This window comes from Cherax quadricarinatus, chromosome 23 (assembly GCF_038502225.1).
Source record: "Cherax quadricarinatus isolate ZL_2023a chromosome 23, ASM3850222v1, whole genome shotgun sequence".
In the NCBI taxonomy this organism is placed as follows: Eukaryota; Metazoa; Arthropoda; class Malacostraca; order Decapoda; family Parastacidae; genus Cherax; species Cherax quadricarinatus.
In genome coordinates, this window is record NC_091314.1 from 39,888,760 (window position 1) to 39,913,295 (window position 24,536).

General features: G+C 39.5%; 1 protein-coding gene across 1 annotated transcript in view; it reads right to left on the reverse strand.

The window, feature by feature from the left end:
- The window catches only part of LOC128685686 (uncharacterized), a 184,282-nt gene that overhangs the window by 12,679 nt on the left and 147,067 nt on the right, over window positions 1–24,536 (reverse strand). Inside the window, exon 3 of the mRNA XM_053772230.2 lies at window positions 13,817–14,815. Within this exon, the coding sequence (XP_053628205.2) occupies window positions 13,817–14,815 (999 nt within the window). The remainder of the gene's footprint in view (window positions 1–13,816; window positions 14,816–24,536) is intronic.

A 24,536-nucleotide genomic window follows, 5' to 3' on the forward strand; every position in this document is an offset into this window, starting at 1 on the left:
CTTAATTGCTGTTTTGCCAGAAGAGTGCTGACGTAACAGTTCAGATGACCATCTGAAATGCAATGTCCTAAATCAAACTTGAAAGTTTAGGCACTGAACATTCCACTCAACCTCCACTGAACCTCATATTTTTTTCTGCAGCCCAAATCTTTAAATGGGCTGCAGACAACAATATGAAGTTCATTGAAGACAAATTTCAATTACTCCACCATGGAAAACTTGAGGAAATTATAACTGTATTGCAGTATAAAACAAATTTCAACCACATAATTGAGTGAAAAACTAATGTGAAGGACCTGGGAGTGATAATGCCAGAGGCTGTCACTTTCAAAGATCACAACAATGTATCTACCACATCTGCTAGAAAAATGATTTATTTATTTATTAATTTGAACATGATACAGAGAAGTACAAAGGAATACAGTTATTAAAGTGCAACATGCCAAAGCCCCTTGTATGCAGAGCATTATGGGCAGGCTTAAAATTAACTTAAGATTAACTAAGCAATGATATATTCAGTGGTAAAAACATTATTGTAAACAGATAACAATTTAGCACAAATGAGTATTATAAAGACAGGTTATATGGTCATTTACTGTGTTGCAGTGCATTCAATAGAATGGAGTATTCTGTTAGGTAATGTAATTAAAAAATAACAAAGTTTGATTGGGTCACAGGTTAGACATTTATGAGATACAATAATGAGAAACATTTATGAGATACAATTTATGAGATACAATTTTTCAGTATTTATATAGTTGTGGATGAGTAAGTGATTTTTGAGAAGAGACTTGAATTTATAAACAGTGTTTCTTTTATTTTCACAGGTAATGAATTCCAGATTTTAGGGCCTTTTATGTGCATTGAGTTTTTGCATAGCGTGAGATGGACACGAGGAACATCAGAGAGTGATCTGTGCCTTGTGTTATGGTCATGTGTTCTGTTGAGGTTAGTAAGGAGATGTTTGAGGGGAGGGTTTATATTAGAGTTAAGTGTTCTGTGTATGTAGTAGGTGCAGTAAAAAGTATGGATGTTTTGTATGGTGAGTAGGTTTAGAGTTTTGAATATTGGTGGAGTGTGCTGCCTGTAGTGGGAATTTGTTATCATTCTCACTGTAGCCTTTTGTTGGGTAATTAATGGTCTGAGATGGTTTATTGTTGTCGAGCCCCATGCACAAATTCCATAGGTGAGATAGGGGTAAATAAGTGAGTGATATAGGCCTAGCCAGGAGGCTGACTGTGGAACATAGTACCGTATCTTCGATAGTATGCCTACGGTCTTGGAAATTTTTTTTGAAATTTGCTGTATGTGTGTTTGAAATTTGAGTCCATTATCAAGGTGGATTCCTAAGAATCTTCCCTCTGTGAGTTTTGTGATAGGTGATCCGTTTATCATTATGTAAAAAGGGACATCTGTAGCTCTGTTACCAAACTGAATGAAGTAGGTTTTGTCAATGTTTAGAGTAAGTTTGTTAGTCCTCATCCAGGTAGACATTTTCTGTAATTCGGTATTTACAGTATTGGCTCACGTGACTGGGCTCAGGTGAGAGAAGACGTATGTAGTGTCATCTGCAAATAGTGTGGGTTTGAGTAGTTGCGATGCATTTGGTAGGTCATTTATGTATATGAGAAAGAGAAGATGCCCTAGGACACTTCACTGTGGGACTCCAACTGTAATTGCCTGTGCGGAAGAGTTTGCCCCATTTGTGTACGCATGTTGGCTTCTGTTGCTGGGGTAAGACTTTAGGTAGTTGAGGGAGTGCCCTCTTATACCATAGTGCAACAATTTTATATGGAGCAAGTCATGGTCATTTGTATCAAAAGCTTTACGTAAGTCAATGAAGATCCCCAGTGGGACTTCTTTTTTCTCTATTGCATTGTATATGTGATCTAGGATGGATAAAGAGAACCTTCAAAACTAGGGATGCCAAGCCCATGATGGTTCACTTCGAATTACTTGTTTTCTCTAGGCTGGAATATTGCTGTACACTAACAGCCCCCTTTCAAGGCAGGTGAAATTGCAGACCTGGAGAACATACAGAGAGAACTTTCACGAAACATGTAAGTACAATAAAGCATCTAAATTACTAGAAATGGCTGAAGTCTCCCTTATTTGTACTCCCTGGAATGCAGGCGAGATACATGATAATATACACTTGGAAAATCCTAGAGGGACTAGTCCCAAATTTGCACACGAAAATCACTCCCTACGAAAGCAAAAACTTGGCAGAAGATGCAACATCCCCCAACGAAAAGCAGGAGTGCCATGAATATGCTAAGAGAACACAAAAAGTGTCAAGGGCCCAAGACTGTTCAACTGCCTCCCAGCATACATCAGGGAGATTACCAATAGAACCCTGGCTGAACAGGCACCTAAAGTCAGTACCTGACCAGCCAGGCTGTAGCTCATACATCAGTTTGTGTGGCCAGCAGTAACAGCCTGGTTGATCAGTCCCTGATCCACCATGAGGCCTGGTTATGGACCAGGCTATGGAGAATTGACCCCTAAAGCCCCCTCCAGGTATACTCCAGGACTCAAGTCTGGCTAACCAGTTTCCCTGAATTGTAAATGATACCTTGCTCACACTCCAACAGCACATCATCATAAAAACCACTTACCTTCACTAACTCAATCTAATGTGCTGACACAAGCCATTTCAGTGTTCAAGCCCTTATCATACAAAGGTAAATTATCTTAGTGCATCCTACTCTTGTACCAAGAGTGATAATCGTGTAGATCTGGGGATTATCTGGGGTGTTACTGTGACCATGGCTTGTTGTAGTCTTTTAGAATCTCAGGTTAAGGTGTTGAAGGAGGTTCTACTTTTTCAGGAGGAGAACAGAAGGCTGAAACTTTTGTCTAAACAGATTTGGGAATTAGTGTGAAATGGTTGGAACTTATAAGGAGGAAAAGTTTACCAGCAGTGGGGTGGAGAGTTGTCACTTTCAATGGCCAGTGGTTCACACTTCAGGAAGAAGCATCAAAATAAGGGAGGTTAATAGAGAAGATTTGAAGGTAGGAAATTGATTCTCTGTTCTCCGGGACGAGTGTATTTCAGTGGTTAGTGAGGCTAAAGGTACCGCTGACTCCCCTGCTATTCAAGGTAAGAACATTCTGGTTGTGGGAGACTCCCAGGTAAGATATAGGGACCATGCTTTTTGTAACAAAGACAGAAAGATAAGACAGATGGTGTGCTTCCCAGGAGCTGGTGTTGGTGACATAGTCAACAGGTTGGATAATATTATGTCAGGTAATGGAAACAAACCCATTATCTGTCTTAGTGCTGGTGGAAATGATATCGGGAAGGGCAAAAGACGGGAGCTGCTGGATAAGTACAAGTCAGCCATAAATGTAGTCAGGTCTAAGGGAGGGGTCCCAATCATATGTAGCATTTTGCCTAGAAGGGGAGTGGGCAGTTAATAGATGTCTAGGGCAATTGGTATAAATTGCTGGCTAGACAGGTACTGCAACGAACTTGCAATCCCATTCATTGATAACTGGGACAAATTCTGTGGCAAATGTGATATGTATGCAAGCAATGGGGTACATCTCTCTGGGGCTGGAGTGGTTGCATTAGCTAACTCAATTGAAGGGACTGTTGCTGACTTGTCTAGGACTTTAAACTGATAGATTATAGAGGTATGGGTGTGTGTGGGAAACAAGCTGTAGTACTAGGGTTGAAAACAGCAGATATTACCAGGATACCTCAGAGATATGTTTAAATGACAATATTCAATATAAAGTTGCTAGTAAAGGCAAGGCAATTGATCAACAAGCAAAAGGAGACAGCAAGGGCAGGGAGTGACGAGCTCCCATAAGGTTTACTATACTAAAAGTAGGAGTCTAAGAAATAAGATAGATGAGCTAAGATTACTTGCAAGTGCAGGCAATATTGATATTATTGCTATAATAGAGACCTGGTTCAACTTGAAAGATAGAGAAATGCCTTCTGAATGCAACATACAGGGTTATAAACTATTCCACACTCATATGGTCAACAGGAAGGGTGGTGGAGTGGCAATGTTTGTCAGAGATAATTTAAATTTTTGTGTTAGACAAGATATAAGATTAGAAACATTAGACACTGAATCTGTTTGGCTACAGTTTCTCAAGGGTCATGAAAAATTAATTTTGGGTGTGATTTATAGGCCCCAAACCTTGATAGGGAGTGCAGTAAGCTGCTATGGGATGAAATTCATAAGGCATCTAGATATGAAAATGTTGTGTTAATGGGAGATTTTAACTTTAGACAAATTGATTGGAACACTGTGACAGGAAATCTTGAGTCTAGTGACTTTCTGGATACTGTTCAGGATTGCTTTTTAAAACAAGTTTGTAACAGAACCAACTAGAGGAAACAACCTGCTTGACTTGGTTCTTGCCAACAAAGAATCACCAATTAATAATCTTGAGGTTAATGATGAGCTTGGGGAAAGTGATCACAAATCACTTAGTTTCAATATATCATGGAATTACCCAGATAACTGCAATCAAGTCTCTGGCCCAGACTTCCGCTTTGCCAATTTCATGGGACTGAGAAATTACACTGGTGGGCTAAATTGGGATGACCTGACTATGGGTCAAGTAAGTGGTGTTGGATGCCTATATGACATTTTTCAGTGCATAGTTCTAGCTACCCAGACAACTTATTTTCCAAATAAGGAAATTAGATTTAACAAAAATTATCCTAAATTGATGAACAATAGATTAAAACATCACATTGGTCAAAAGAAAGACATATATAGGCATGTCAAAAGAGGGGATGGGCAGTTAGGAAACCAATATACAGTGGAACCTCAGCTTACAAGTGCCCCACCATACAAGCTTTTCAGGATATGAGCAGTTGCTCGTTCAGTTTTTTGTTTCTGGATACAAGCAAAAATTCAAGATGTGAGCTTCCCCCTCCAGGGAGGTTCCTTGACACTGGTTAAGAGCTCTTGATCTAGGGAATTGTATCTGTGCTCCAGTTCCCTATATTAAGCCTGGATACCTTCTGTCCCCTCCCCCTCACATGCACTGTATAATCCTATGGGTTTAGCATTTCCCCATTATAATAATAATAATAATAATATATATCATAATAATACATATAATAATACTATAATAGTAATTATACATAATACTATAATAACAAATGAGCTTCAAATGGCCGTCACTAGATGGCAGTGAATACCACAACAATGCTGGAGCAGGAATGGCCACCTTCACTTGTCACATAATTACATATTTTATTCATTCTAGAGTATATATCAGGTTTCTATGTTATTTATATTGTTTATTATGTCACATTAGATTAATTTTGATAGATAAATAAGCCATACCCCAAGACACTACTAAAGTCACCTTCAGACTTCACAATGAGGCAGCCATTAATAACTTCACAACAGCAGTAACAAACATTGACTGGCACACTGAGCTAGAAATCTATACAGATATTGATGAATGTTTTAATAATTTTCTAAAAAAGACCCAATACCTTTATAACAAGCACTGCCCTAAAAAAACTAAACAGATGACAGCTAAGAAACACCGATATGAAAAACAGTACAGAATGGGTCACATAACCAGAGACCAAACAAAACGTTACTCATCAATCCTAACCAGCCTGATAAGAAGGGCAAAAAAATTGTATTATGAGAACAGATTATCCAACTTACGAGGTGATATAAAAAAGACCTGGAAGACCCTATCAGAAATTCTGGGAACAAAAAAGATATCACGACATAGCGAAATAAAATTAGCAAAATCAGATGAACCCCAACTCCCACCAACAGAAACAGCAAACAGACTCAAAACCTTGCCAATAAAATCCCAAGCTCAGATACCCCACCAAATGACTACCTCACTGGCAACTACCCGAACACACTGTTCCTAGCTCCGACTAACCCATACGAAGTCTCTCTTATTATCAACGCACTGAAAAACAAGGCAGGAGATTTAAATACCTTACCACCCTTTATATACAAAAAAGCGTCACAAGTACTATCACCAATCATTGCAACACTCTTTAACAAATCCATTGAATCCTCCACCTTCCCTACAGTTCTCAAAATAGCAAGGGTCACCCCGATCCATAAAGGAGGAGATCAAACAGAGTTGAATAACTATAGGCCAATATCCAATTTACACCCTCTCTCAAAAATCTTCGAAAAATTAATTCATAAACGAATCTACTCCTACCTCATCTCCCAAAACATTCTCAACCCCTGCCAATTTGGATTCAGGCCTAATAAAAATACTAATGATGCTATTATACACATGCTAGAACATATATACACTGCAATAGAGAAAAAAGAAGTCCCACTGGGGATCTTCATTGACTTAGGTAAAGCTTTTGATACAGTTGACCATGACTTACTCCATGTAAAATTGTCACACTATGGTATTAGAGGGCACTCCCTCAACTACCTCAAGTCTTACCTCAGCAACAGAAGCCAATATGTGTACGCAAATGGGGCAAGCTCTTCCGCACAACCAATTACAGTTGGTGTCCCACAGGGAAGTGTCCTTGGCGCCAACCTCTTCTCTTTCTCCTATACATAAATGACCTACCAAATGCTTCACAAACAATTACTCAAACCCACACTTTTTGCAGATGACACTACTTACGTCTTCTCTCACCCGAGCCCAGTCACGCTAGCCAATACTGTAAACACCGAATTACAGAAAATATCTACCTGGATGAGGACTAACAAACTTACACTAAACATTGACAAAACCTACTTCATCCAGTTTGGTAACAGAGCTACAGATGTACCTCTTAACATAACAATAAACGGATCACCTATCACAAAGCTAACAGAGGGAAAATTCTTAGGAATCCACCTTAATAATAGACTCAAATTTCATACACATATACAACAAATTTCTAAGAAAATTTCCAAGACTGTAGGCATACTATCGAAGATACGGTACTATGTTCCACAGTCAGCCCTCCTGGCCCTTTATCACTCTCTTATTTACCCCTATCTCACCTATGGAATTTGTGCATGGGGCTCAACAACAATTAACCATCTCAGACCACTAATTACCCAACAAAAGGCTGCAGTTAGAATGATAACAAATTCTCACTACAGACAACACACTCCACCAATATTCAAAACACTCAACCTACTCACCATACAAAACATCCATACTTACTATTGCACCTATTACATACATAGAACACTTAACTCTGATATTAACCCTCCCCTCAAACATCTCCTTGCCAACCTCAACAGAACACATGACCATAACACAAGGCACAGATCACTCTTTGATGTTCCTCTTGTCCATCTCACGCTATGCAAAAACTCAATGCACATAAAAGGCCCTAAAATCTGGAATTCATTACCTGTAAATATAAAAGAAACACTACCTGTTTATAAATTCAAGTCTCTTCTCAAAGATCACTTACTCACTCAAAACCAAATAAATACTGAATAACTGAACCTTATAAATTGTATATCCTGTTTGTATGCTTAAATTACTAAATAAATAAATAAATAAATAAATATGTGCAGAGAACCTAGGATAACCCAAAAAAGACAAAGTGACTTATTTCCATTGATATTATTTATACAATTATTACAATAAGACATAACAGTCAATCTTATATTTTTTGTGTGAATAAAAATTACAAATTATTTATATTGTAATAATAATAATACGTAATAATAATAATAATAAAACATATTTTATTCATTCTAGAGTATATGTTGGACTATCTTATTGAAACTTGGGCAATGTATGATGGAAAGATGATTCTTAACATACACCAAAAATGAAAGAAATCAGACCATAAATAACGGAGTTCACTTCCAGCCATTAGCCGCCCCTTAGCAGTATATTTTCGTATGGTTTTTATGGTTATACAGTGGACCCTCGACCAACGATGGCATCGATTAACGATAAATCCGACTAGCGATACATTTTAACACAAAATTTTTGCCTCGACTAGCGCTAAAAAACTCGACCAACACTATTTGTTCCGTCAGACACGTCCACTTCTGGCCAGTGTTTACAAGCCAGCCAGCCACCGCGGTCGCTTCCAAGCATACAATAGGAACATTTCATGTTATCACAGCCTTTTTAGTGATTGCACCTGCAAAATAAGTCACCATGGGCCCCAAGAAATCTTCTAGTGCCAACCCTACTGCAAAAAGGGTGAGAATTACTATGGATATGAAGAAAGATCATTGCTAAGTATGAAAATGGAGTGCGTGTCTCCGAGCTGGCCAGGTTGTACACAAAACCCCAATCAACCATCGCTACTATTGTGGCCAAGAAAATGGCAATCAAAGAAGCTGTTCTTGCCAAAGGTGCAACTATGTTTTCGAAACTGAGATCGCAAGTACTCGAAGATGTTGAGAGACTGTTATTGGTGTGGATAAATGAAAAACAAATAGCAGGAGATAGCATCTCTCAAGCGATCATATGTGAAAAGGCTAGGAAGTTGCATGACGATTTAATTAGAAAAATGCCTGCAACTAGTGGTGATGTGAGTGAATTTAAGGCCAGCAAAGGTTGGTTTGAGAGATTTAAAGGGAAGGGAAGTAACCCCGGAAAAGGACTTGCCACCTCAAGTCCTAATGGAAGGGGATTCCCCTTCTAAACACTAAGACCATCAACACTCTCCCCTCCTCCCATCCCAACAATCATCACCAGATCTTCAATAAAGGTAAGTGTCATGTAACTGTGCATGTCTTCTTCAGTTTGTGTGTATTAAAATTAATATCTCATGTGGTAAAAACAATTTTTTTTTCATACTTTGGGGTGTCCTACACAGATTAATTTGATTTCCATTATTTCTTATGGGGAAAATTAACTTGACTAACGATAATTTTGACTAACGATGAGCTCTCAGGAACGGATTAATAGCGTTAGTCGAGGGTCCACTGTATTCTCATTTTTTTGGTCTCATTTGATAGAATGGAAGATATACTACGGAAATAGATATGATTTTGATTGTCCAATGTCCAGCTGGCCAGTCTAATAATGGGTTGACATTATTTATACAATTATTACAATAATGCAGTGGTCTACATAACAGTAAATCTTCTATGATAAGAATACGTATGTATTGACTAAAAATAATAATAATTATAATAATAATAATAATATAATATGTAATACAAATATAATAATAATTATAATAATGTGTATGTACGTACTATGTATAATTTAGTTTGAGAATGCCACTACAAGATGGCGGTGCATATCAAAACAAAGAGCAGCAGTCCACATGTGCTTACGGAGCTTACCACGCGGGTGAAGGAATACTCCTGTTTTTCTTATGTTTCGTGCAGCTATTTCACAAAATTTCTTGTTTCTAACCATGGGTCCTAAGAAAGCAAGTCCACAACAGAGTGCCGAAAAGAAAAAGAGGATGATTACCATGGATTTAAAGCAGGAAATCATTGATAAACATTGGACAAGGTGCCAGGGTTAAGGACTTAGCCAGACAGTACCAGCGTACCACTTCTACAATATGTACAATACTAAAGCAGAAGGAGTCTATAAAGTCTATAGTGCCAGCAAAGGGCATTAAAATAATGTCTAAACACCGGACCTCTGTCAATGAAAAGATGGAGACTCTGCTGTTGATGTGGTTGAGGGAGAAGGAGCTCGCCGGAGATACCGTGACTGAGGGTATCATCTGTGAGAAGACACGAGGCATTTACGCTGATTTGCTGCATAAGTCCCCAGGCACTTCAGCGGACGAGGTATCACAAACGTCGTTTAAAGCCAGTCGGGGATGGTTCGAAAAGTTTAAAAGGAGGACCAACATTCACTCTGTCATCAGGCATGGTGAGGGAGCAAGTTCTGATGTGAAGGCAGCTGAGAGTTTTATCAAAACTTTTGCAGAAGTGATAGCAGCTGAAGAATACACCCCTCAACAAGTCTTCAACTGTGATGAGACAGGGCTCTTCTGGGAGATGATGCCAAGGAGGACTTACCTAACTGCAGAAGAGAGGAAGATGCCAGGCCACAAACCCATGAAGGACAGGTTAACCCTTGCACTGTGTGCAAATGCGAGTGGCGACTGCAAGATCAAGCCGCTGCTGGTATATCATTCAGAAAACCCCCGAGCCTTTAAGTCACATAAGATTCTAAAAGAAAAGCTGGACGTTATGTGGAGGGCAAACCCGAAGGCATGGGTCACCAGGCAGTTCTTTGTGGAGTGGGTAAACCTGGTCTTTGGTCCTACAGTTAAGAAATATCTCCAGGAAAATAACCTACCCCTTCAAGCCCCTCTCATCCTGGACAATGCACCTGCTCACCCACCGAGTATCGCAGATGACATAATCGAAGACTTCAAGTTTATAAAGGTTCTCTACCTTCCACCCAACACCACCCCTATCCTGTAGCCTATGGACCAGCAGGTGATTTCCAATTTCAAGAAACTCTTCACCAAGCACCTGTTCTGCCACTGCTTTGATGTGACAGAGAACACAAATTTGACCCTTCAAGAACTCTGGAAGGACCACTATAACATCGTGATATGCCTCAGAATTATAAATATGGCCTGGCAGGGTGTTACAAGGAGGACCTTGACCTCTGCTTGGAAGAAGCTGTGGCCTGAGTTTGTGTCCAAAAGGGACTTCGAAGGATTCAAACTCGAAGAGCCAGTGGTGGAGGAGATTGTGTCCCTTGGAAAGGTCATGGAACTGGAGGTGAATGAAGAAGATGTGAACGATCTCATCAAGGAGCACTCCGAGGAGCTGATGACGGAGGAGTTAGATGAGCTACATAAGCAGCAGCATCAGGAGGTTTGGCAGGACATTCGTACCGTGGAGGAGGAAGATATGGAGTATACCTCTACAAGTGAGATAAAGGAAATGTTGGGAATCTGGGAGAGATTATCAGGCTTTATTGAAAGGAAACACCCAGAGAAAGTTTCAAGTGGTTGTGCACTGGACCTATTTAATGGTGCTTGCATGAGTCATTTCCAAAACATTCTGAAAGGGAGGAAGAAACAAACCTCCTTGGACAGTTTTTTCTTGAAACATTCTGCAGATGAAAGTGTGACAAGCGTGGAGAAAAAAACAAAAATCAGTGAATAGTGAAGTATGTATCATTAAAATAAAAATTGTAGCAGTTAAGTGACAAAGTGTATCATTAAAAGTGTAGAAATTAAGTGTACACAGGATTAAGAGTGTATCACCCAGAGAAAATTTCAAATGGTCGTGCATAAAATACTTATTACAAAGGCCACTAGTATGCCTAGTGCATTGGATCTATTAAATGACAGCATACACCAATGTGCCCAGCATCTCTTCTCCATCTCCATGGTAAATGCTGTATTACAGTGGACCCCCGCATAGCGACTTTAATCCGTGCAAGAGGGCTCATTGTTATGCGAAATGATTGGTATGCGAATGAATTTTCCCCATAAGAAATAATGGAAATCAAATTAATCTGTGCAAGACACTCAAAAGTATGAAAAAAAATTTTTACCACATGAAATATACATTTTCCTACACACAAAGAGAAGGATACATGCACAATAGTAGAGTAGTACATGCACAATATATATTGTGCATGTACTACTCTACTAAATGAAGAATAAATGACACTTACCTTTATTGAAGATGCAGCAATGACTGATGAGACACTGTGTCCTGGGAGTGCCTTTTCCTCCTGAGTACTGTAGGTCCTGTTTGGCATTTTCTTCCAGAACAGGCCTTATCACACTGTGTATGCCACTACGATTCTTAAATCTCTCAAACCAACCTTTGCTGGCTTTAAATTCACCAATATGAGCACTAGTTCCAGGCATTTTTCCCTGTTCACCTGGGTGTTAGTCGACTGGTGTGGGTTGCATCCTGGGAGACAAGATTAAGGACCCCAATGGAAATAAGTTAGTCTTCGATGACACTGACTTTTTTGGGTTATCCTGGGTGGAAAATCCTCTGGGGTTAATTGTTTCTTGGTATTCTCAATAAGCCACACCAACAACGGTGCTACAGCAGCAGCAGCTGACAGTGCTACAGCAGCAGCAGCAGCTGACAGTGCTACAGCAGCAGCAGCAGCTGACAGTGCTACAGCAGCAGCAGACGATGCTACAGCAGCAGCAGACGGTACTACAGCAGCAGCTGACGGTGGTACAGCAGCAGCAGCAGCTGACAGTGCTACAGCAGCAGCAGATGATGCTACAGCAGCAGCAGACGGTACTACAGCAGCAGCTGATGGTGGTACAGCAGCAGCAGCAGCTGACAGTGCAGCAACAGCAGCAGCAGCTGACAGTGGTACAGCAGCAGCAGCAGCTGTACCACCAATAGTAGCGATGGTTGATTGGGGTTTATTATACAACCTGGCCAGCTCGGAGACACGCACTCCACTTTCATACTTATCAATGATCTTTTTCTTCATCTCTATAGTAATTCTCACCCTTATTGCTGTAGGGTTGGCACTAGAAGCTTTCTTGGGGCCCATGGTCACTTATTTTGCAGATAAAATCACCAAAAACACTGTAATAATACGAAATGTTCCGATTGTATGCTTGGATGTTGCCGCGGAGGCTGGCTGGTAAACAATGCCACCGGCGGCACATGTGAGGCTGGCTAAGGGTGCACATTGGACGCGTCTCAGACGAAGAGCGGTGAGTGGGTTTTTGAGCGGTATGCGAGGCAAAATTTTTGCGATAAAAGCGAGCGGTATGCGGATTGAACGTTATGTGATGCCGACGGTATGCGGGGGTCCACTGTACTACATAATTTCTTTACGTATTATTATTATTAATATTATTATTATTTCATTATTATTATTTTTTATTATTATTATTTTTTATTATTTTATTATTATTATTGTTTTTCTTATGAAACTATGTACGTAGTAGTCTAAAGGAGTTTGCCTGGCACACTCCATTTTCTGTTATAATAAAAGCATGGGAAGGTATGTCAGGAGAAGGAATGGCCACCATGGTGGCCCTATAATACACAACAACAACAATGGCCATTGTACCTCTGCCTCCACTAACACTACTCGCATACATAATATTTCATTCATTCTAGTGTATATATCGTGTTTCTATGTTATTAATATTGTTTATTATGTCATATTAGATGAACTGTGATAGATAAATAAGATGTATAGATGATATTAGTGAAATATTGAAGTATCCTGTCAGCCTCCTGAGAGCCGGGAACGAATTAATTGCATTTCAATTAATTTCAATTAGGAAAATTGATTCTGCAAACGAGCAAATCCACTTGTGAGCAAGGTCATGGAACGGATTAAACTCACAAGTAGAGGTTCCACTGTATTTGGAAATGTATAGGAAAAAGTCAGAAATTTCACTGGGTATCTTATATGAAAATTTACATAGTAAAATAAGGATAGGTTGCTTAGTGAGAGTAGGTTCTAGACTGTGGGGAAGATGACCAGTAACCTGCCAAATGAGGAAAGAAGCTAAACCAACCTACTTAAGAGGACTAGTTAGGAGGTGCTTTCATTACAATAACATGAAAATTTTTCCTCTGTTAGCCTTCTCAAGGAAAATTCCCAGTTGAATGAAGTATCAGAGTAATAACAGAAACTCTAGCAAAAAAAATAAAGAGGGACTGTAAAATTTGATACCTGATTTGGTGAAAGATTCAAATGAATGAACAAATCAAATAGAGGATGTGGTCTTTTGTTGATTTATGTTGAAGTTGAAGCTGAGAGATTAGAAAGCAATATTGAGAACAAAGTATTTGGTAATGACTGGCATTAAACAAACTGAATATCAGCACAGATGTTATGTAGATATTGCAAGTCCTTTTTAATAAAGCTTTAATGATATTGCAATGGTGAATGATAATTACAGAAAATCTTGAGAGTAGGAGCCTCTTACCTGGAGATTCTTCGTGATAAGTCAATAGGAGGAAGAATGCGGATTGGCTTAGGACGACGTACTGGTACTGGAGTTGTGGTTGTAACCTCGGGTTCTGGGGTTGTAGGTGGTGCTGTTGCAGGTTCTGTGGTCATGGCTTCACTAACTTCTGATTCTGGTTCCACGGTTATAGCCTCAATGACCTGTGGTGCTGGTGCAGGTTCCATCGTCATGACTTCACTGGCGTGTGGAACTGGGGTTGGGTCTATAGCTTTTACCTCAATGACTTGTGGTGGTAGTGGTTGTGGTGCAAATGCTGGTTCCATGGTTATGACCTCAATGACCTGTGGTGCTGGTGGTTGTGGTGCTAATGTTGGTTCCATGGTTATGACCTCAATGACCTGTGGTGCTGGTGGTTGTGGTGCTGGTGGTTGTGGTACTGGTAGTTGGGGTGCTGGTTGTTGGGGTGCTGGTAGTTGTGGTGCTGGTAGTTGTGCTGCTTGTGGCTGTCGTGCTGATAGTTGTGGTGCTCGTGGTGATTCCATGGTTATGATTTCAATGACTTGTGGTGCTGGTGGTGGTTCTAGGGTTGTGATCTCATTGACTTTCAATGGTGCTGATGTTGCTGGTTCCATGGTTATGGCTTCAATAACTTGTGGTGCTGATTCCAAGGTTATGACCTCAGGGATTTGAGGTGCTGGTGCTGGTTCCAGTGCCACAACCTCAGGGATTTCAGGCACTGTTGCCTCGATGATTTCAAGTTCTGGTTCTGGTTCCATAACCATGGTATCAGGAATTTCTGGTTCTGGGGATATTTCCAGGGTTGTGAATTTACTTATTACTGCTGTGGTTGGTTCCATGCTCGTGGTCTCAATTATCTGGGGTGCAGGTGTCATGGTGGTGGTTGTGGGAGGTGAAGTAGCTCTGGGTCTGCCAAAAGTTGGGCGGAGAACACGAGGACCTTGTTGCGATTTAGGAGGGATTCGAAACTTTCTGCGTGACTGACCTCTACTTGTATGCCTGAAAAAAAAAATTACTGCTGTAGAGAGTTGAGTTTTAGGTGTGTATGTATGTATGTGTACTCACCTACTTGTACTCGCCTAATTGTGGTTGCAGGGGTCGAGACTCAGCTTCTGGCCCTGCCTCTTCACTGAGTGCTACTAGGTTCTCTCTCTCCCTGCTCCATGAGCTTTATCATACCTCATCTTAAAACCATGCATGGTTCCTGCCTCCACTATATCGCTTGCCAGACTATTCCATTTCCTAGCAACTCTGTGGCTGAAGAAATACTTCCTAACATCCCTTTGACTCATCCGAGTCTTTAGCTTCCAATTGTGACCAGTGGTTTCTGCATCCCATCTCTGGAACATCCTGTCTCTGTCCACCTTGTCTATTCCATGCAGTATTTTGTATGTCGTTATCATGTCTCCCCTGACCCTCCTGTCCTCCAGTGTCGTCAGACCAATTTCCCTTAACCTTTCTTCAAAGGACATTCCTCTTAGCTCTGGAACAAGCCTTGTTGCAAACCTTTGCACTTTCTCTAACTTCTTAACATGTTTGACCAGGTGTGGGTTCCAAACTGGTGCTGCGTACTCCAGTATGGGCCCAACGTACACAGTATATAAAGTCTTGAATGATTCCTTACTGAGGTACCGGAATGCTATTCTCAGGTTTGCCAGGCACTCATATGCCGCAGCAGTTATCTGGTTAACGTGTGCTTCTGGCAACATACTAGGTATTATACTCACTCCTAGATCTTTCTCCTTGAGTGAGGTTTGCAGTCTTTGGCCTCCTAGCCTATACTCTATCTGCAGTCTTCTTTGCCCTTCTCCGATCTTCATGACTTTGCATTTGGCGGGGTTAATTTCTAGGAGCCAGTTGCTGGACCATGCATCCAGCCTGTCCAGGTCTTTTTGTAAACCTGTCTGGTCCACATTTGATTTAATTTTCCTCATTAACTTCACATCATCTGCAAACAGGGACACTTCTGAGTATCCCTTCCATCACATATACCAAGAATAGCACTGGTCCTAGGACTGACCCCTGTGGGACCCCACTCGTCACAGGTGCCCACTGTGATACCTCATCACGGACTATAACTCACTGTTGCCTCCCTGTTAGGTATTCTCTGATCCATTGCAGTGCCCTTCCTGTTATATGTGCCTGATCCTCTAACTTCTGTACTAATCTCTTGTGAGGAACTGTGTCGAAGGCCTTCTTGCAGTCCAAGAAAATGCAATCAACCCACCCCTCCTTCTCATTTCTTACTTCAGTTACCTTGTCATAAAACTCTAGTAGGTTTGTGACACAAGATTTGCCCTCCGTGAATCCGTGCTGGCTGTCGTTTACAATATTGTTCCATTCCAGGTGCTCCACCACTCTCCTCCTGATAATCTTTTCCATGACTTTGCATACTATACACATCAGTGACACTGATCTATAGTTTAGTGCCTCATTTCTGTCTCCTTTCTTAAAGATAGGGGCTACATTTGCCAACTTCCATACTTCAGGTAGTTGCCCAGTTTCAAGGAAAGTGTTGAAGATTTTGGTTAGTGGCACACACAGTGTCTCTGCTCCCTCTCGAAGGACCCACGGAGAGATGTTGTCCAGTCCCACCACCTTTGAGGTATCAACGTCACTTAGAAGCTTCTTCACCTCCTCCTCAGTTGTGTGTAATTCGTCCAACACTTGTTGGTATATCCCTTATTGGTGTACCCCACTGTTTTGTCTTCCCAGTGTCCCTTCAGCCTCCACTGTAAATACTTCCTGAAATCTCACATTGAGCTCCTCACATACTTCTTGATCATTTCTTGTGAGATCTCCACCTAGAAGATGATTGATCACGTTGACCCTGATCTAAACCTCCATAATCTGACACCCAATCAAAGCCTATTGGAAAGTAACTGCCTTTATTACACAGCATCACAAGCCAGCACTATCCTAAACAATGCTAAAAGCCTATCAGTTTATTTATTTATTTATTTATTTATTTATTTATTTATAATTTGAGCACACTTACAGAGGTACAAAAAAAAAAAAAATACAGATAAGAGCAGCATGCCAAAGCCACTTATACTATGCATAGCATTACGGGCTGGCTTAAAATTAACTTAAGATTAACTAAGCAATGATGAAATCAGTGAAAAACATTAATGTAAACTGATTACTATAAAGCACAAGTGAGTATTACAAAGACAGGTCATATGGTTGCATGCATTGTTGTAAATTCAGTAGAATGGAGTATTCTGTTAGGCAGTGAATTTAAAAAATAATAAAGTTAGATTGGGTTTTAGGTTTAACATTTATGTGATATAATTGTGAGAAACATTTAAGATATACAATTTATAAGGTTCAGTTATTCAGTATTTATTTGGTTTTGGGTGAGTAAGTGATCTTTGAGAAGAGACTTGAATTTATAAACAGGTAGTGTTTCTTTTATATTTACAGGTAATGAATTCCAGATTTTAGGGCCTTTTATGTGCATTGAGTTTTTGCATAGCGTGAGATGGACACGAGGAATATCAAAGAGTGATCTGTGCCTTGTGTTATGGTCATGTGTTCTGTTGAGGTTGGCAAGGAGATGTTTGAGGGGAGGGTTAATATCAGAGTTGAGTGTTCTATGTATGTAATAGGTGCAGTAATAAGTATGGATGTTTTGTATGGTGAGTAGGTTGAGTGTATTGAATATTGGTGGAGTGTGCTGCCTGTAGTGAGAATTTGTTATCATTCTAACTGCAGCCTTTTGTTGGGTAATTAGTGGTCTGAGATGGTTACTTGTTGTTGAGCCCCATGCACAAATTCCATAGGTGAGATAGGGGTAAATAAGAGAGTGATATAGGGCCAGGAGGGCTGACTGTGGAGCATAGTACCGTATCTTCGATAGTATGCCTACAGTCTTGGAAATTTTCTTAGAAATTTGTTGTATATGTGTATGAAATTTGAGTCTATTATCAAGGTGGATTCCTAAGAATTTTCCCTCTGTTAGCTTTGTGATAGGTGATCCGTTTATCATTATGTTAAGAGGGACATCTGTAGCTCTGTTACCAAACTGAATGAAGTAGGTTTTGTCAATGTTTAGTGTAAGTTTGTTAGTACTCATCCAGGTAGATATTTTCTGTAATTCGGTATTTACAGTATTGGCTAGCGTGACTGGGCTCGGGTGGGAGAAGACGTATGTTGTGTCATCAGCAAATAGTGTGGGTTTGAGTAATTGAGAAGCATTTGGTAGGTCATTTATGTATAGGAGAAAGAGAAGAGGGCCAAGGACACTTCCCTGTGGGACACCAACTGTAATTGGTTGTGCAGAAGAGTTTGCCCCATTTGCGTACACATATTGGCTTCTGTTGCTGAGGTATGACTTGAGGTAGTTGAGGGAGTGCCCTCTTATACCATAGTGTGATAATTTTACGTGGAGCAAGTCATGGTCAACTGTATCAAAAGCTTTACGTAAGTCAATGAAGATCCCCAGTGGGACTTCTTTTTTCTCTATTGCAGTGTATATATGTTCTAGCATGTGTATAATAGCATCATTAGTATTTTTATTAGGCCTGAATCCAAATTGGCAGGGGTTGAGTATGTTTTGGGAGATAAGGTAGGAGTAGATTCGTTTATGAATTAATTTTTCGAAGATTTTTGAGAGAGGGTGTAAGTTGGATATTGGCCTATAGTTATTCAACTCTGTTTGGTCTCCTCCTTTGTGGATCGGGGTGACCCTTGCTATTTTGAGTACTGTAGGGAAGGTGGAGGATTCAATGGATTTGTTAAAGAGTGTTGCAATGATTGGTGATAGCACTTGTGACACTTTTTTGTATATAAAGGGTGGTAAGGTATTTAAATCTCCTGCCTTGTTTTTTAGTGCATTGATAATAAGGGAGACTTCGTATGGGTTAGTCGGAGCTAGGAACAGTGTGTTCGGGTAGTTGCCGGTGAGGTAGTCATTTGGTGGGGTATCTGAGCTTGGGATTTTATTGGCAAGGTTTTGTCCTATAGTGGAGAAGAAATCATTGAGTCTGTTTGCTGTTTCTGTTGGTGGGAGTTGGGGTTCATCTGATTTTGCTAATTTTATTTCGCTATTTCGTGATATCTTTTTTGTTCCCAGAATTTCTGATAGGGTTTTCCAGGTCTTTTTTATATCACCTCGTAAGTTGGATAATCTGTTCTCATAATACAATTTTTTTGCCCTTCTTATCAGGCTGGTTAGGATTGACGAGTAACGTTTTGTTTGGTCTCTGGTTATGTGACCCATTCTGTACTGTTTTTCATATTGGTGTTTTGTATTTATGGATTTGAGAATGCTGGGTGTTAGCCAGGGACTGTTCAGTCTCTTAGCTGTCATCTGCTTAGTTTTTTTAGGGCAGTGCTTGTTATAGAGGTATTGAGTCTTTTTTAGAAAATTATTAATACATTCGTCAATATCTGTATTGATTTCTAGCTCAGTGTGCCAATCAATGTTTGCTAATGCTGTTGTGAAGTTATTAATGGCTGCCTCATTGTGAAGTCTGAAGGTGACTTTAGTAGTGTCTTGGGGTAATTTACCAAGAGTTGTTATGAGGAAAGTAGGGTAGTGGTCTGTGGTATTATCTGTAATTATGCCTGATTTTAAAGGGGATATGGTGTTGGTCCAGATGTGGTCAAGTAGGGAAACACTAGTCTCTGTAACTCTTGTAGGTTTTGTTACTGTTGGTAGCAACATACAGTTACTCATTGTGTTTGTGAATTCAGTAACGTGTGGGTCCTGGTCTTGCAGGAGATTTATATTGAAGTCACCTGAGAGTAGTAAGTGATCTTTGTTCATGCGTGCATCAGTTATCATACTTCCTAGGTTTTGACTAAATTGGCTAATGTTTGACTGTGGAACTCTGTAGATGTTTATCAATGTGAGAGGTTTTCGTAGGTATTTGGATTTGAATTTGGCTATTATATATTCCCCATGTTCATCTCTTGTGCAAGTATTAGTGATACATTCTAGTTGGTCTGAGTAGTATATGGCTGTGCCACCCCCTTGTTGGTCTGGCCTACAGTTGTGTATGGCTGTGTAACCAGGAATGGTATAGACATCTGTAGTATCAGGCTTTAGCCAGGTTTCAGTTAGTGTAATGATGGACATATTGGCATGTAAGGAATTTAGTAATGCTATGAGGTCATCGTAATGCTTGCTTAAAGATCTGATATTGTAGTTAAAGATAGTTATGTTGTTGTTGGCACTGAGAAGTGCCTTTGATTGTTCTGCAGTGTAGTAATTACAGTAACTGTTTGATTCATTTAAGTCATTAAATAAGAGGTTGGTATCTGGATCAATGCTTGTAATCATAAGATTTGTAGTGAATCTATAGTTAGAATTAAGTATAAAACAAAGTAAATAGTCTTAAGCTAAAAAATAGCACCTGAATTATTTAACAAATGTAAAATAATGAGCTAAGGTAGTTTTTTTTTTTTTTTTTTTTTTTTTTTTTTTTAATATAAAATAAAGGAGACAATATAAAAGGGACTAGTACAAATAAAGTGATGATCAAATAATGGAGCTTGGGAATATGATAGTAGGTAGTACTATAAAATAAATGAGCTTTGGAATATAATGCAAAATTGTGAACTTGTTCTACTTTAGCACCTGAGAATAGCACCTTGATTATTTTAACAATTGTGAATGTATAAGCTAGGGTAGTTATATAAAGCTAAAATAAAGGAGAAAATATATAAGGGACTAAAATTAAGTAATGGTAAACAAAGTTAAATGGACAGATGGTCACTATGAAATAATATTGGTTTAGGAGTAAGATCTGATTTGTAATATTAGATAAATTGAGCAGTTTATTGCACAATAAAAGTAAAAAAAATGAGGTAGTTGGTACTAGCTAGCAAAAGATAGTTTTGGTACTTGCAAAAAAGTAATTGGAATATACACTAATTGAATATACAATGTAAAGTGACTAAAAAAACAAGTAGTGATAAACAAAATTAAATGGACAGGTAAGAAAAAATGAATATTATTAATTTGGAGTAAGATTTGACTTTTAATTTAAAATTATGAGCAATTAATAGCAGTAAGAAAGTTATAGAGTATTGGAGGTAGTTGGCATTAGCTAGTGATGAAAAATAATAAAAATAATAATGTACAATATGATAGTAACGTACACTATATGCACCACACGTATATATGTATTAAGGGCACTTATTAATCTGTTACAGAAATGTCAGCTTTTCTAAGGAAGGTAGAGAAATCATGTTCGTTTGAGATGGTATATTGTTGTCCTGTTGATGTTTTCCTTACTAGTATTTTCCCATCTCGCGTGAAACACTGATGTATTTTGTTTTCCTGTTTAAGTTTTCTCAGCCTGAACAGAAGGTTTTGACGTTTTTTTGTTAGACACTCATTTATGTACACTCCATTTTTCATTGTAATTGCTGATTTAATTAGGTCCTTTCTTTTATCGTATGAATGAAGTCGGATCATTATACTGTGTTTACTTCCTGGTTTTCCTAACAAACGTGTTTCTTTGATTTCATTGTTTTGCACGATGACTTGTACGTGGTTCTGTATTATCCTGATAGCAGTTTCTTTGCACTGTGCTTGTGTTATGTCACTAGGAATGTGTGGACTGTTTATTATAACTGCATCAGACAACTTATCTTGTTCAGTTTTGTCGTCTTGGAAATCAAGGTATTCATTTAGTCGAGTGTGCATGTTCAGATTCCAGTCCTTGATTGCTTCTTCAACCTTCATATTTATTGTTGTTATTTGTTCAGTGTGACTGGCTATAGCTGCTTTTAGAGTATTTTCTGTATCAACACTTCCCGATGTAATCTTCTCTTCAAGGTTTTGGATCTTATTCTCGAGGTTGGTTATCTTGGAATCTCGTCGCTCGAGTGCTGCTTTGATATCTTTGATTTCATTTTCTAGAGCAACGATGTAGTCCTTGATATTGTCAGGAATAATCGTACCTGAGTTATCATGGATGAATCCTTTGAAGGGAGTGGAGTTGGAGGGGGAGTCAGCCATGTTTGTTGTTGTTGTTGTTGTTCCCTGGGTGGCGGCGGTGAGGGGGGTTGATGATACACTGGCGTCCTGCTGGGTAGACAAGTTGAGTTCTAGGGTCCTTGCTGTTATTCTTTTATTACTGGTGTTGTGTCTTCTGCGATATCCTTTCATAGTATCACTGAAGTAGATACTGTGTAGCAATGGAGGAGAAGGCTTGTTTTCTCGGAGCTTGGGTTAAGTGGTTGTCTGGCAGCGGAGGCAGTGTTTGGGTTAGCAGGGCTGTCTTCCTTAGATCTTCTAATTTTGTCAAGATTTGGGTTACATTCTTAGTATTCTTGGGTCATGTTGTGGTCTACGTGGGTTCATGTAGTTGAACTTTCACTTAGGCCATCACAAGTTTTGATGGGCGATGTTTTTTTGAGAAAGAAGAGCTGGTAGGATACCGTTGCTGCCGCTGCCGCTGCCGCTTAACTACAACATCAGGTCCTTAAGCAAACACTATGATGACCTCCTGGCACTCCTTGAATCACTAAAGACACCCTTCTCCTGCATTATTCTTACTGAGACCTGGCTTAAGCAGGACACAATAGATATCTACCCTCTACCAGGATACACAGCAATTCACAACTGCAGACCAAGCCAAGTTGGGGGTGGTATTGCAATCTATTACTCTAACCAATTATCTTGTATTAGCACCACTTGCTTTAGTGATGAATATGGGGAATACATTTTTGCTAATTTTACTGTTAAAAACCTTAAGACACCTATAACAATCGGTGCCATTTACCGGATACCTCACACAAACATCCCAAATTTCAGTGAGAAATTAAAGTCACTAATAACAAACAGACAAATGAATAAGCACCACCACCTCTTAGCTGGAGACTTCAACATCAACCTTGGCTTACTAGATGATCAGCCTGTAACTGATTTCATCAACAATATGAACAACACACTTCTCATACCAACAATAACTAAACCAACCAGGCTCACTGAGACAAGTGCAACCATAATAGACCACATATGGACCAATATACTAGCCCCCCTTAAATCAGGGATAATCACAGATAGCACTACAGACCACTACCCTACCTTCCTCCTGACAAACATTAATAAACCACCACTTGAATACAACAAAGTCTCATTTAGACTCCATGACGAGGCCTCAATAAGGAAGTTCACAACTGACCTAGAGATTGTTGACTGGCCTACAGAATTCTCCAAGGCCAATGGTATTGATGACTGGACAGACATTTTTCTTAACAAATTACTTAGACTATACAACAAACATTGTCCTATAAAAACGAAACAGATCACAAACAAACGGCTTGGTTGCCCATGGCTAACCAGCACCATTCTGAAATCCATTGACAAGAAACACCAATATGAAAAGCAATATAGACAGGGCTTAGTACACAAAGATATTCTTAAACACTATTCATCAGTTCTCACCAAAGTAATAAAGAAAGCCAAACAACTATACTATTCCAGTAGATTCACAGACACTAGAGGAGATATAAAAAAAGACCTGGAAAACACTCTCTCAGATTCTAGGGACCCACAAACTGAAAAAAACTAAGAATATTGTCCTAACTAAACCTAATGAAACACCACTACATCCCACTGACACAGCTAACAAGATAAACGACTTCTTCTCAACCATAGGATCTAATCTCGCTAATAAAATCCCACATACTAATGCCCATGCCGGGGACTACCTAGATGGGAATTTCCCAAATTCCTTCTATCTTGCACCAACTGAGCCCTCGGAAGTCACCGAGATTATAAAGTCACTTAAAAACAACTCAGGGAATCTGTCTAATGTCCCACCATTACTGTACAAGCGAGCGGCCCATATCCTTTCGCATGCTATTTCATTACTTTTTAACAAGTCACTAGAAACTAGCACCTTCCCGAAACTACTCAAGATGGCAAGGGTTACACCAATACATAAAGGTGGTGACCCTACAGACTTAAACAACTATAGGCCAATATCAAACTTACCATTGCTATCCAAAATCTTTGAGAAACTCGTGCACAGGAGACTATATTCATTTATAACAGCACAAAACATACTCAACCCCTGCCAATTTGGATTTAGGAAAAATAAAAGCACTAATGATGCAATCATAAAAATGCTAGATCTGCTTTACACAGCATTGGAAAATAAGGAATATCCACTAGGAATTTTTATTGACCTAAGAAAAGCTTTTGACACAGTAGACCACGACATCCTACTCCACAAACTTGACCATTACGGTATAAGAGGCCATGCGCTTGCTTATTTCAAATCTTACCTTACTAATAGGTATCAGTATGTTACCATTAAAGACACAGCATCAACAACACTGCCACTTGATATTAGAGTTCCGCAGGGAAGTGTCCTTGGTCCCCTGCTCTTCCTCATATACATCAATGATCTTCCAAACGTATCCCAACACCTGAAACCCATTCTCTTTGCTGACGACACGACTTATGTCATCTCTCACCCTAATCTTGCCACCCTCAACACCATTGTTAACGAGGAGCTGATCAAAATATCGACTTGGATGACAGCCAATAAACTTACGCTTAACACTGACAAAACCTACTATATTATGTTTGGTAGCAGAGCAGGAGATGCACAAATTAACATTAAGATCGACAACACTCTAATTACCAGACATAATGAGGGCAAATTCCTAGGCCTCTACCTTGACAACAACCTGAATTTCAGCACCCATATCCAACACATAACCAAAAAAGTATCCAAAACAGTTGGGATCC